Here is a 15,708-nt window from a genome sequence, read left to right as displayed (position 1 = left end):
GAATGTAGGAAATACATCATCATATTTGTCCCTTTTGGTAGTATGGACATTTCAGAGCGTGCTCTCTTTGAGCGCAGACTTATTCTTCTGTCAGTCGAATTGAAATTCTGCCAACAACCGATGACCAACTAAAACAAGGAGTCTAGCCAACCTACCGGGGGTGGAGCTTTTTCCCCAAAATATAGACGACAACGAAAATGCTAACAGACAAAAAGACAAAATGTAAAAAGATACTTGAGTATTTTTAATCATGTTATACACACAAACATGTACTGTAAATACTGTTATCAACATGTATAAAAGATGATAAATAGGTTCAGACAGTGTACATGTGTTCATGAAGCTGAAAAGAGAGCTCCGTTCTTTAAACTGGTCCAACCCATTTTTCATATCTTTTCCCTGCAGTTCTTGGTTCAAATGATTTTCATAGAGGGGTCTGACTTTTCCAGTCAGTTCTCCACTATGAGTGACTCAGTCATCATATCCTCCTCTTCATCCTCTGAACCCATGACCTCTGAAGAAGCCTCCTCTTCCTCGCAAAGGGAATCTGTCGCACTCCTCTTCATCCCTCTCTGCTTGGACAGAGCCATGGCGTAGCGAATAGTGTACATGTTCCAGTCACAGCTGGGGAAAAATGCCATTGGTTTAACAGGTTAATTACTGGAATTCTTTTGTGAAGTAATGTGTTTAATGTTAATAAACTACTACAAACTACTAAAAAAAGTAGTTGCGACTGCATGTACTATCACTTGCATTTACTATACTTTAGGCCTTAATGAAATTAAAGGCTTGGAGCCTGGATTCTCTTTAGTTTTAGAGAGCTAGAGCATAATTTCTGTGTCAGTGGAGTTTCCGGACTCACAGTTTGGAGAGGTCATCATGGTGTTTCTGGCTGCTCTTCATCAGCTGCTGTACAGTCGGGAGTATTGCTGATGACCTGTCAATCAAATATGCTGGTTAAATTTGCAAGTATTTATGCTAATGACACCAACATAAGGCATCATTTCACATTTTTTAATTATTTAAGCAAAACAGCTACATTTAATTTCTTGTGGCATTAATTTATGATCCAGTCAAGCACACTGTAAGTATAATAAGTAGAAGAGCTATTGTACAATGTATGAAGTGTAATATGCTTTTTGCATTCATCACTTATGCAGTCACACTATGGCACTTTAATTTTGCTGTCTGTTAGATTGCACTGTTTTGTAGAGTCCTAGGTTATATGTACATGATTTCATGGATGTGTATACACACTATATTGATAGGAATTTGGGCCACTCTGCATATATACATCAATTCTTTATGCATTCTGTTGCATCTGAATTTTAATTTTAGCATGACAATCTGTCAATTTTAAACATGAAAAAGGCTTGGACAAATTTTACTACTCCACTGTTATTCGAATTTTCATAATACTATTCAAGGGCAAAAAAAAAAAAAAAAAAAAAAACAGTTATGTTTTTTATCTTGTGTTGTACTCACAGGAGCCTAATGCAAGTCTACTGAAACACATTTCTTAAACATTTTGGGTCGCTTGATGTACAAAAAGATGATGGTGATTACTAAATATAGGGCCTAAGTCCTAATAATAAAATTAAAAAGCATAACTCTGTAGAAAAGTTAACAGATTCTGTAGTTATTTTTGTAAGCTATTTTGTGTAAATCTGTAGATATTAACATTTGAACTTAGACAGATAGATATATGAACATTTTTTTGGCTGGTGCACCAAAAGGTTAATTAAATAAAAGAAAGAGCTACGACATATAAGTAGGTCATTTTAGGCATTTATTTATGCACGTAGTGTGCACATATAGTGAAGCCATTTGAGATTCAGCCTAAATAAAAGTCAGATTATGATGTTTTTCCACATCAAAGCGGAATCGTGATGCATTTAAGAGTTAATAATTCATCAATTTCCTGGTAGGTTGGACTCTGGTTACTTGATACGACAACTCAAGTTATTGTATAACCTGTACATTTGGAACAGAAATTTTCCAAATTCTGATTCTGCTAACTAGAAAATAAGTAAATTTTAACAATTAAAATCAACTGTGAACTGCACAGAAATATATACTGTGGGTCCTCCTTACTTGTTCTTGAGTTTCTGCCCGTGTAAGGTGAGGAGGTTCTGCACCCAGGTAAGGTAGAAATGCAGGTGCCGGGACTTCTCCAGAGACGAGGCCACAAAGTCCAGCAGCTTTTCCACGTACACATCTGGCAGGGAGCTGGACACCACTTCAACTTAATGAGCAAAAGAGAAGCCCACAATTAAGAGATGCAATACGTTTTCTGTAATCAATCCAAGAGGAAAAAAAATACAAGGCTAGTGTAAACGTCACTATAAACTGGTAAAGATATGACATTCTTTAATTAATACAATGAATATAATCATTGGTAAATTGCTGTGGCATAGGAAGAATAAAACACCTTGGGATGTGCTGTTATTGGGAGGAAAAGTACACCTTCGGGGTGGTAAACGTAACTCTTCTCCTGTCATTGATTTTTATTGCGTTTATTTTTATGCTGTTTTTTTCTGGCATAAGTAGATGTTTGACATCCAACAGGGAAAGACTAGAGATCCATGCCTATCAGTTTAATGCACCATTCTTCTGTGAAAACTTTCTTACAATCTCACCACTGTTCTACTACAAATGTTCAGACAATATATGAAATATATGAAGATAATCATTTGTACTTACTTTGGCCATAAGGCACAGTTTCCAGCACTTCTCTAATGAGAGGGGTCTCATTCAGGCGGAAAGCGAGCACAATTGCTGATGTCCATTCCTTCTTCCTCAGCTGACGTCGGATGCTGGTTGGTGTGACGTCCATGTCCAGGTCATAGGGGTCAAAAACCAGTGAGGCGTCTAGGGAGTAAATAAGCAGACCTTCCGTGGAGGCTGCCGCCCAGTTTCGTCCTGATTGAAGGACAGACATGGACAATACGATATGATTTTGTGTTCATATAACAAAGATGTGCTCTGATTGGAGAACAGAAAAAGCCAATACAATCATTCTGATGTTGACTAACTTAGTTGTGTCCTGATTGCTGGAGATTGGAAATACAGCCCTACGCTGTTACTGTTTCTTTAAGTCCTGAGGTGATCAGACTAAACAAAATTGCTAATCAGACTAAACAAAATTGATGGTTTTAGGAGGTGAACTCTGACCATGAATTTTTTTTTTTCAACAGCCTTCCATTCCAGGGTAAATTTCATATTCATTTCATATTTCTCCACTCGTGAGAAAATTCTGTAATTAAGGGTTTTACGCATTGAATCAAACAAACCAGCTACAATATAAATCATGGCCTTGTAACAATTATTTCTAAAGGGGGAAAAGTAACAAGACTATATTTATTGTCTTTTACAAGGGAATGTACCACTGATCACTTAAAGCACTGCGAATAAAAATCAGAGTCGTATTTCCTCCAAAGTTAGTGTTTTTGCGTGTATTTTTAGCAATTTCTTAATATGGTGTTTTATATATATTTTTTTCTAGTTTTGTTGGAACTAGATTGACCATTGGCTTCTACCACTGTTTAACAATCTTGTAGCTGATGGTGACTGCGAAGTAACATGCAAACCTGTTAATACTAATAATCAGATTCATTAATGTACAGCATTATAACTTCTGGAACCTGACTCAGTTCTCTTAAGTAGTTATAAACAAATATAAATCTGTTATATAGCTTAAATGTTGAACTGTTTATTTCAAATCTGAAAATAGATGTATATACAAGAATATAACGTTTACTTACCAGTGGGGGAGAATCGGAGAGAGGTGACGCGAATCTCTGGCTTGAAGTGTCGTGAGCTCATGTCGCCTGGAGGGGTTTAACATGTTAGGGTTAATATAGGATGGTTCACTTTACTGATAGAACATAAACTTGTATTACATTACACTACTGGACCTCACTCTTTAGCAAATCACTCAGCAAATAGAAGATAAGGAGACCTATTCCAGATTTACTAACATTACAATTCCAAACAGGGTAATTCGGTTTAACTGTATTTGCAGACTTGAGCAGAATACCATGACTGAGTTGTCTGAGATCACTGTGTGCTTCCATGTTGAGCACTAAGTCCTCTGTCCTGAAGACTCTTCCATGGCAGAACCCTTACTGACCTGTACAAAGCGCTAATACTAATACACTCCTTCCATAAATTTTAAATAATTCCCTCATTTTAGAAAGCTTCACCACATCAACGATTATACATTTTTCTTTGTTAAATTACAAAATGCTTTCATTTGTTTATTATTCTTAAATTATGTGGCACATCCACCACCCAAGTCCTTGTTTATTGGCTGTTACAATAGAAACAATAACGTACTTGAACGAATTCATCAATAGATACCTATGATATGCCTTGAAGACAGCATTTTTGTAAGAGCTGCTGCTATAGAAAAAAAATCAACACTTTCTGACCAATCAGATTTGAAAATTTGAGAACACCACTGTGGTTAAAAAATATATAACACTTACAGTATAAATCAAGATGTAATCTTATTTATGTTGAATAAGCAGATTTGAGCTTACAAACTTGTCTACCTAATATACATTAGTAACTAAACACATCAAAAAATTCATCATCAAGCTGAATGACTCTTTACTGAGTTCAAAATGATGGCAGCAGAAATCCTCTCACCTCTTCTGACCCCAGGCAGGCTGAGTTTAACTCCATCCCCATCCCCTGTGCCTTCATCCACTAGTGCCAAGCTACCAAACTCCGTCATCTTACGCCTGTCCAGGAACTCCTAACAGTGCACAGTGACATGTGAGGGTTAAAATTACAAAATGAGCTGAGATTACTGGCCTTTAAAATAGTCAGAATTACAGGAAGTCTCACACACAAGAGAGCATGTCTAATTTAGGATTCATTATGAGCAGATGAGACTGTACCTCCATGGCATCTAGAGACATATTACAGGAGATTTCAAACTTCTTCATGAGGATCTGTTCCTTGATGTTGTAAATGCAAACAAATTTGGAGTGGCCACCAGCCAACATGGACTCGCCATCAGCAGAGTAACACAGCGAAGTGAAGGCCCTAAAGAAATTAAAGGAGAATATGTTTTTTCATATATGCTCTCATGCTAACAGATCTCGTAAACCTTTAATCATTATATGCACAGATGTGTTGTTCCTTCACAACAGATACTTTATGAATCATTTTTAAAATTAATACAGCCTTTCTGAGGCTCTCTGGGTAAAAACATTGTTAAAAAAACAGATTTCAGCAATAATTAATTTAACCTTACAGGTCGACCTTACAGGTTTCTGATAATCACTACGGCTTTTTTTTTTTTTTCTGGAATGGTGGAATTTGTATTGAACATGTGACAGGGAAATGCCATTAATTCACAAAACATGAGAGCCAATAGTGTTCCAGTATTCTCATGCAAAATAATTTGCTTATATTGCATATATTGGCATGTATCTGTGTCTTTCTGCTCTTATGACTTTTATGTAGAACTGCAACTTTATGCCACTACTGCTATGTGTGAAATATTTGCAAAATGGGAGATAATACATACTTAAATTCTTGTTATTCTTATAACATTTATTAAATGTTTTCTGTATATATTATTGCTTTACTTTTGCTCAACAATAGCCATAGGTGCTTTGAAACTGCTTTGCTTTTATGGATTTTTTTTAAAGCTAATGTTTATTACTGTCACATTATTTATAATGTCACGTTACTTAATGGCCACCCCAGAAGCAAGATCAAACCCCATACCACTGTTGATATATGGACTCAGATATCAGTTCCCTGGGCTGCAAAACAGCATTCAAAACAGCATTCATACTTCACCAAATATACTGAGCTATTGGTTTAAGCGCACTGAATCCAGGAAAAAAGTGCAAGTGTGCCAACTCTTAACAACAAAGTTTATAATATGATATCCATGAATTAGATGAAAAATAAAGATTAAGGCTACATCTATAGACTGTGGTCTACAGCCTGCCATCTAGAGCGACAAATCAATAATAGTCCTGAAGAGTGCAGCACAGTTGGTGAATTTCCCACACAGAGACACCAAAGGACCTGTTTGTGATCAGTGTAATCACTAAAATGTTCTGGTCTCTACTCCACTGAGCTGAAATTATTCACCCCTGAGCTACAGTATGGCTGTTCAGCCCTGCTTCTGCATTTCAGACTTTGGGTCTGGCAGTGATCCATTTAATGAAAGCCTTTAGTGTGTTGAAACTCTGAAAGGTAATAGATGACCAGGAGTTGGGCTCTGCCCTGCAGCTCATTTTAGCCCCAGAAATACTCACTTGCCCTTGGCTGACTGCTTTGCTGTGATCTTGTCGGTTTCTTTGCGGCCCATCTGCAGGTCATGGCGGCCGGCGATGGAGCCAGTCTGAGTGGCTGCCTGAGGATTCCAGAATGTGATCTCACCATCCAGAGAGGCCACGGCCAACTCCCGACCGTCCGGACGATACGTCACTACCAGACCTGGGCAGAAGGGAAAAGTCTGATACATATATCCAAGAAGTGTTCTCTTACAATCTTTACTTAAGATTCTCCCACTCTCTATTTATTATTATGCTCTACTAAACCTTTCACAACTTCTCAGTGTTTTTTTCCTGAAAGCTTTATTAAATAAACTTCAGCAAAATCTTACAAATGGTTAAGTTAAATCTTTGACAATAGAATTACATATTGCATCTTTATAATACAATGAGCTTCTACTTTTAAAGGCTGTGATATATTTTAAGTATTGAAAACAATACAACTAATAATTAAGCATATCTATAACCCCAAATTTGAATCACTGCTTCTGGCTAGTAAGTACACAAAACACTGTTGCATTACATGAAGAACACTGTTGCAGTGGGGCGGGGTCGAGCGTCAGCTGCAGACAGAGAGGAGGCGGGTTGAACCGGCAGGTAATGTGTGATGATTCTCACCTGTGTCTTATTACCGCCAGTCTACTTATTTGTGTCTCTTTGTGCTTTCAGTGACTCCCATAACCGGCGAGAGAGAGAGAGAGAGAGAGAGAGAGAGAGAGAGAGAGTGATATAGCGATATAGCTGGTGGAGCTTGCAAGACCCCCACACACACGCCGAGGAGTGTAAGCTTGAACTTGACGGAGCGAAAGTAGCGTGTTCATGATGGACAATTTTCTGCCGAATTGTCCTTTTTTGTTGAGTTTTTGAAAGTGCCCTGAAAAGTGCGGAGTGAATAAATGCGAGCCCAGACCTCTGCTAAAATTCCACCTGCCTCCTGAGTCTTCCTCCGCACTCTCACACACCGGGTTCGACAGACATGGTTTTAAATAAAGTAACATGCCCCATTACTATCGTTTACCATCAGATGTGAGCCGCAGGATTTCTCTGGTTTGCCAGCTGTCCCTCATGTCCCACAATCGGACCGTTTTGTCCCAGGATACGCTGGCCAACACAGACTGTATGGGACTAAAGCACAGGCTGCTCACTGGCCCCTCATGACCACTCAGCACCTATCACACAGACAACACACACTCATTTCACTCCCCTATACTTAACATGCCCCACTACAATCCCACTTGCATACAAATATATGTTACCATTCTACATTTTACAGTTTTACATTAATATTTCATTAAGTGCTAACTGCCTGCCACAAGCTATTAGCCATTATCAGGCAGTTCATAAACGGGTTCAGGCTGACCTCCAGAAGTCGTCCAGTCTGCATGGACCACAGGAAGATTTCAAACGAGTCCTGAGCTCCAGCACACACAAGTTCCCCACTCACATCGACCGCCAGTGACGAGAACTGCTTCGGCCGTGGAGAAGTTAGTGTTCTGAAGTTACGGTACCTAAAAAGAGACAAAAAGTTGGACTGTCTGACTGGTATACCCTAGTGAAGTTCACACTAGACCTTCACACTAAAATGGTCACAGTAAAAATATTTAAAAAAAAGGTATAGTAATGTGTAATGTAAGACCTTTGACTAATTTGTGCTTTGGGTTGCCTATGCAAAATTCTTAACAGAAAAGTGGCCCTGAATTAACCACTAGTCCCAGGAGGTGGTGTGGTAATATGAATATTCCACATTGCTGACATGGTCTTTGGATCTTGCAATGGGCATGAAAATTAATTTTTTGTATCCTCCATTACCTGTGCAGATCGAAAGCTCGGACAGTGCCATCCAGAGAGGCGCTAACCACCACGAAGCCACTGCTTGTAAAGATGACGTTAGTTACGCTGCTCGTGTGCTCTGTGAATGTGACGAAACACAGGCCGCTCGTGGTGTTCCACACTTTCACCTGAAAATGATTAAAAATTAGACTGAACACACGATTCGCTCATTTTACATCTACAATTTTGGAAAATAAACTTGCCTTGCCATCATCTCCTCCGGTGACCAGATACTGTCCATCAGGAGAGTACGCCAGAGACGCCATGTTATTGAAGTGGCCTTGCTGCTTAAACACATAGGATTCACTCTGCCACTCCCACACCAGCAGCTGTCCAAGACCTTTAAAACCAACAGGCATCTTGGTAAAGATTTCCACACACAGGAAACCATTTCACTCCCACATTCCTAATGTGACAATAACATTATTCTAGCTGGATTAGCTTTACCAGAGGACGTGCAGTAATGTAATTTGGAAGGGACTTGACTGACTACTTCTCTGTAAACCTACTCTGAATGACACATCTCTGCCCAGATATACAATAACACAGCACACTGAAAACTTAAGTTATAACATTAAATGCTGCTACATTAAATGCTATGTCACCTTAAATGCCATTCGGACAGGATAAAATTTCCGGATGCTGCTAGATGGAGGTATGTAGCAATTACTTTCTCTTGATCTCTGCATCAATCACAGAGATAGGAGTGTATTCATGATGTACGGTATGTGTGGTGGTTACAGTAAAAATTCCAAGCATACCACATACATCTCATTTTAATAAAAACTGACTGCTCTAAGCATTTTTCATAGGGTTTGTGGCCAAGCAAGTTTGATCATTATTGCGCCACATGCCCATAACATGCAGGTAGGCTATACTTGAGCTAGGTACCCCAATAACTTGCCTAAAAACCCCAGGAAGGGTCACTTCTCTCAAAGTCCTTTTAAAGGTTGTCTATATTTTATGGGCCTGTGCTTTAAATCTGGCCAACTTTTCACTTCGGTTTCAGCAGGACACAATAGAAAGGACAGCTTACAGTGACTTTAACACCGCTGCACATTCATGCAGCTGTCCAATCATTTGGCAGCAGCACAATGCATAAACTCATGCAGATACAGGTCAAGAGCTTTAGTTTGTCAAGGGGACTTTGACTGTGGCATGGTTCTTGTCAGACGGGCCAGGTTTCAGTATTTCTGAAACTGCTGATCTTCTGGGATATTCACACACACAACAGTTTCTAAAGTTAACATAGAATGGTGCGAAAAACAAAAAACATCCAGTGAGCGACATATCTTTGGGTGGAAACGCCTTACTGTTGAGTCGGGTCAGAGGAGAATGGCCAGAGTGGTATGAGTGTACAGTAACTCAAATAAGCACTCTTTACAACCATGGTGAGCAGAACAGCATCTCAGAATGCAACAAACATCGAACCTTGAGGCGAATGGGCTACAACAGCAGAAGACCACATTGAGTTTCACTCCTGTCAGCCCAGAACAAGAATCTGAGGCTACACTGAGCACAGGCTCATCCAAACTGGACAGATGAAGATCGGAAAAATATCACCACTATGATCATGCTCTATATGTCGAGTCTGTACCTGAACAGCCAAAGCCAATCCAGTCTCCAGTGGGGTTCATGGCTATAGCTGAAATCCTCTGATCTGAAATACTGGTGGTTTACACCAAAAGAAAAGTTAACAACCAGTAAATATACAAATATCCACCATTATTACACTAGCACTGTAATTCCAAGGATATAACGTAAGTTATAAGTCATAAGTCTTGATATGGCAGGGAAAACACACACATGCACACACATACACACACACATTAATATGGGTTGCAGAGGTTAAGAATTCTGGCATCATGGTGTATTTGGTCAAACCTGAGTGAGTGAATGAGGTCAAAGTCAGGCAGCTCATGGAGGTGGAAAGCTCCCGAGGCAAAACCCGTCACCAGAATGTGTGTCTCCTTGTGGAAAGCTGCTGCTGTCAGGTTGTTGTAGTCTCCCTCTTTATTGAAAAAGTGTCTGCGGTTTAAAAAAAAAAAGGATGATTCGTGGTTAAGAAAATACACATTTACCACAAAGACAACTGTCCAGACAAATCCTCAACACTTTAGTTTAACATTTTACAATTCAGTCCAAAATAAACTGTGATTAAATAATATAATGAAGCTCACATTCCCTGAAATATTCTAATAAGCAAAAAAGGGCACAAACTCTAAAATGTAGCACATACTTGCTTTTCTGCTTGTAACGGACGTTTTTGATGCCGTCCACTTCTTTTGGCGCATCCACACTCCCTTTTATCACCTCCCCCCTCGGCTGCCCGTCTTCTCCCATCAGCTCCTCAATCTCATTCTCCTCATCCTCTTTAGATTCGTCCTCCTCCTGTTTCTTTCTTTCCTCCTCCATCTTCTTCCGTTCAGAGTATTTGGGTCCTTTGCGTAAGCCATCGAGCTCAGTGTCGCTCTCCCACACACACAGAGTGCCATCCTGACTCACAGTGTACAACTGCATAACAAGAAATATGTTAGCATTATAATAACAACACTATACAGTAATTTATCATCAAATGATTAAATAACATACAACATCATGACAAAATTACAGTTTCTCTTTTCAGAACAGTCTATTTTTATTTTTTGTCTTTGTTTTTTATGGTCTTTGACCCACATCCACTAAAACATCAATAAATGCAGCTGAAAGTTTGTTCAGTTTGACTACAACACACTATTAGTTCTTAACAATATATATGAAATGAAACAATTGTACTTAGGAAAATATCTCAATATGTTCACCAAAATCATGTCAGCAGACAGGAGACACTAAAAACTTACGTCCAGACTGTCCTTCTCGAAGAAGCATCCCACAATGATATCCTTATGTCCTCCGATAGAGTAATAGATCAGATTCGCCCATCGTTCTGCTCCAAATATCCACGTGGTCATGTCTTTACTCCCCACTGCAAAGCACCTGAGACAACAAACACCAGATAAAAGTGAAATGTGTGCTTGCTTTGAATAGAGTTAATGTGATCAAGTGGTGACAGGAAACGCAGTAAAATTAATAAACAAACAGTGGGGTTTTCACTGTGTCCAGGACCTATGACACCATTTATATTAGCTCGGCTTTTCTCTTTCTCCAGTCACAAAGATAACGGCGTTCGTCTACCACGCTTTCATCAAAACTACACACTCGGGATTTGAAAATATTTTCGTGCCATTGTACAAGATTGTAGTTAACATGACATCTCAAGAACGAGTTGTTGAATGTTTGTAGGATTTATATGGAATTCTCATCGTAACCAGCACAGGAACAGAATTAGATACCAAGGGCAAAAGTGTCTCCAGTTTTTCTTCAATACCTTCCTTCCTGTTTGAGGCATATTATAAGTATAGAGCCAATATATCGTTGCAAATTCCCACCCACCAGCCAGCTCTCTCCTATCATATGACAGCCATCAACTCTGAAGGGTCAGGACTAACGTGTGCTTCCTGGCGGAGACGTGAAGAGAGCCCACCTTATCTTTTTGACCTGGATCACAGGGCAGCGTAACACAAGTGGAGGAATATGCTATATGCCCACTTCCGTGTACAAGCTCACTGATGCCCACGATTGGCTAGTGAGAGGGAGAGAGTACGCCAGACAGAATGCCCTCCCACCCAGACAGCATGGCCTCAGCATGGATGGCTGTAGCATCATCAAGATTCAGACTGCAATCTTCAGATAAACAGCAGACACTTTTCTGTTCCACCCAGGAGCCAGTATGAAGTATATTTTAAGGGCATTTAAGGAATATAAATTAGTTACAAGACCAGCTAGACTTTTTGGTGGAAGAGGCATCCCCATCGACTTGTTAAATCTTTAACATCATGCTCCTTATGGTTTTTAAAGGACAAAACCATATGCTGGTGAAGTTATTATGTTAACTAGATTAACAATTTATGTTTTGTAAACATTTTCTTGTGATTCTCAATACATTTTCATGACCTGAACCATAAACAGAAAAATTCTTCGTTTTTATGAAACGTCAACATGTGATTAAAAATCTATTAAAAAAACAATCTAGCCCTAGCGTAAAGACAATATGTGCTAGCAGGAGGAGTGAGGTGGTTAGTTGCAGTGCTATACTTGGAGTCATCAGTCCAGTCTATGCAGGTCGTCTCGTCGAAGGGTCCATAATAACTCTTATCCAGAACAAACGCATTAAAAGCCCGGTTCTTTCCAGGGGCATGGTACATCAGAGCGACGTTTTCTTTAGTAACCACAAACTTCCTACAGAAAGTAGACACAACACCACATAATTAATGCGTTTTTAGTGAAATAAATAAGCTGTGGACTTAATCCAGTTATACGTGCCTACCAAGTGTGTGTTTGTGTGTGTTTCGAGTGACTTACTTGCCATCGGGAGAGAAGCGGATGCTGTTGACTGGCTTGTGAAAGTGATGATGGTGAAGTACAGCTCGAGTCAACAAGCTGACCAATATGGCTGCTCCATCTACAACACATGATTTAACACTAGTGACCAATTCACCACTTCATTCATCACGGAAAGCAGAAAAAATGACAAATAAGAAAACACACATACCTTCATCAACAAGTATGGCTGTATTTCCATCAGGTGAGAGCCCCACACAGGTAATATTCTTATTGGTGCTCACTGGTAATGTCTCAGACTTATTACTAAAACAATACAGACAGCATTATCGTTAATGGTTTTAATGTTTATGCTAATCAAACATGTAGGACAAACAAGCAACGTGAATGAGTGCATAGGGCGTGTAGGGCGGGGATTTAACCTAAAGTCAAGTTTTTGTGTTTCGCAACACAATTTTCATAAATCGCATGGTATTCTTAGACCATGGTCTAGTTACGCTAGTGTAAGGATATGTTTTAAGGCACTTCTGTAAGACGCTCTGGATAAAAACATCTGCTAAATCCCATGAATGTAAATTAACCAACACACGCAATCATTCATTAAAGTACTGACTGACCATTAAGGAATAAAACTCTTAGGCACTTGCTGTTATAGGATAATAATTAATGATGGGATTGTGTAACATCTCCCAGTGGAAAGTACCAGCACATCCCAAAGTGTTTTATTCTTTTTATTCTACAGCGATTACAATTTTTATTAGCCTTAGATTACTGTGGAATGTTTGCCAAATAAGTCCATATGAATGAACGGTTACTACAGAAACAATATCATAACAGAACAAGCGCATTAATATAAACCTGTGATTCGATTTACAGCCAGAACTACTGTCACAGCTGCTGTTATGTGAGGAATCACACACAGCTAACACAACCTGTTTACGTTCCACAACTTTAACTGTAGCTCAACAACATCAATTGCTCAGTAATAAATTACAAATCGTAATCATTGACAAATTGCTGTGGTATTAAAGTCGGGCTTCGGACTGATGTGAAGTAGATTATTGTCCTATACCAGCCAGTCCCAAGGATTTGCCAAAAAAGTTTTTTTATTTATTAATGAATGACATATGATGCTTTTTATAACCATTTATCTGCATTTGTAAAACATCTATGAGACAAGTTAGTTCCTGTCATCACTTCCATTATAGCAGCTATAAACGGTTATTCTCTCTCATCGTCTCGTTTTCTCTTTTTGAAGTTATCAGAAAAACAGAAAAGGCAAAGTCTCCTGTCCTGAAGACTCTTCCATGAAGGAAAACTAGTCAGTACTTACTGATTGTTACAGAGCACTGACACAGGAGACTCCTTCCATAAATGCTAAATAAACATCACCATATCAATAATTTGACTTTTTTCTTTGTGTAATATAAAAACGCATTATTTAAATTTGTTCATTATCATAGATTATGCGGCGTACAAGTTTCAGCATACAAGTCCCTGTGAATGAGTTACTACTATAGAACTAATGACGTACCAGAATATATCTGATCGAGCATTAATATAAACCTGTGATTTGTCTCGCAGCCGTAACTACTATCAGAGCTGCTGTAATCAAAAACTAATCAACACTTCCTGACCAATCAGATTTGAGAATTCAGTGGCACTGTGGTATAAACTGTATTTCATCCTTCTTTTTCTCCTTTTTGGACACGTTTTGATGGTTGGCTGAGAAAGCCGACTGTGTTGAACTGGAATGTTAAACAGTGTGAACGTTAGAAATGATCAAATGTGTGTCTTACTTCTTCAGGTCGAACACAGAGACACGGTTTCCAACTGGACTGACGACTGAATTGCCATCTTTAGAGAACGTCAGATTCCCGTGGCGATAAACAGATCCCAATAAGTTGGAAAACTGCAAACAAACGGGACATTCTGTGTCAATTTATCCAAATTCCAAAAGTTCATTCATCAAGCTGGACACGAATGGATTTTTTGTAAATTGTTTGTACGAGCTTTTACACAAAAAATATTTAGTATTCATGAAAATCCTGTAAATTCAGAAAAACCTTTGTATCCTACTCACACTCATTGCAACTGAGAATTACCAAGTACTGCTGATTAGATATTGATACTTCACAATATAGCTGGTTTTATGTCGGAGGAGTGTCAGATTTCTTGTACAAATTAAGCTTTCTTCACTTTTTGTTGGCTTTTATTTCAGTGATCCAACATAGCTCTGCTCTCATGCTCTCTTCTGATCAGAGCTGAGATACTTCTCAGAGATAATATCCAAGCTGTCAGTCTTATTCTCTGAAATATGGGGCTTTAATTTTTTTTATCTGCATTTCTGAGGCACTTTTCAGGTGCTCCCTGGAAGGTCAGTACTGTAGATACAGACTTCAGACATGCTGGAGATTGACAGTAGTTGGCTGTATAAAAACTGTCTACAATAGTGATGTTTCTGTAAGTATCTGAAAAGCTTTCAGAATTATTACTATTATTATTATTATTTTTAACATTGCATTTACAGCCTTACCATGAGCTGGACTATGCTAGAAGTAAACTAACTATTTATAAGGGCACAGCTTTGGAAGATCATTAAAACTGAAGACACCAAAAAGTGAAGGTTAATTTGTTCAAAAAAAGATTGTTAACATTATTTTCTATGTAACCCAGGGTCAGATTATTACAATATTTGAAATTTGTACCAAACATTATGTACTAAATGTTTCATCAGGTTCTGAGATCATGATTCAGCCTCCTCAGGGTGAGCTGATATGGAGGATATGACCCACACACATTGCTTATTTCTAAATATCTGTGCCTTTTGTGTTTATTGTAGAGATTATGAAGTTTACCTGTAATTTATCTGCAACTAACCAACTAATGTTAGCTAGCTAGCTTAATTAGCTCTCTCTTCTCTCGGACAGTGACAGGTTCACTGTAACCATGTTCAAAGCGTTATGTGTCTAAACGTACCTTATATGCAAACTTCATCTTCGTCTCAAAAGGCGTTTAAATCTTTACATTATTCAGCTGTAGATTTAAGCAGAAACCCGGTACACACAGGCGCCTGCTTCTCTCACCAGAAGCACGTGTGTATCTGTATGGGGATGTTGACGGCTAGTACTTCCGGGTCAGACTTTACAAAATTTTACAAAATAAAATCACAAAATAATATTTTACAAAATAA

The 15,708-nt window shown here is 38.7% G+C and overlaps 1 protein-coding gene across 1 annotated transcript; it reads right to left on the bottom strand.

Annotated features, from left to right (window-relative positions):
* Positions 1-223: 223 nt before the first annotated feature.
* pwp2h (PWP2 small subunit processome component) lies at positions 224-15,636 on the bottom strand. The gene is made up of 21 exons (XM_026932193.3): positions 15,495-15,636; positions 14,315-14,427; positions 12,727-12,821; positions 12,537-12,636; positions 12,270-12,413; positions 10,976-11,111; positions 10,375-10,649; positions 10,020-10,163; positions 9,733-9,803; positions 8,339-8,475; positions 8,115-8,263; positions 7,666-7,813; positions 7,324-7,474; positions 6,288-6,468; positions 4,908-5,055; positions 4,654-4,762; positions 3,765-3,830; positions 2,704-2,922; positions 2,095-2,245; positions 863-937; positions 224-624 (listed from the first exon to the last, which is right to left on the bottom strand). Exons 1-21 carry the CDS (start codon positions 15,510-15,512, stop codon positions 450-452), a joined length of 2,805 nt encoding a protein of 934 aa, XP_026787994.3. The 5' UTR covers positions 15,513-15,636; the 3' UTR covers positions 224-449.
* Between the last annotated feature and the right edge of the window lie 72 nt (positions 15,637-15,708).

The sequence above is a fragment of the Pangasianodon hypophthalmus genome, chromosome 26, assembly GCF_027358585.1.
Source record: "Pangasianodon hypophthalmus isolate fPanHyp1 chromosome 26, fPanHyp1.pri, whole genome shotgun sequence".
NCBI classification, from domain to species: domain Eukaryota; kingdom Metazoa; phylum Chordata; class Actinopteri; order Siluriformes; family Pangasiidae; genus Pangasianodon; species Pangasianodon hypophthalmus.
Note: the sequence above shows the minus strand (reverse complement) of the source record. Positions and strands in the feature narration are given on the sequence as shown.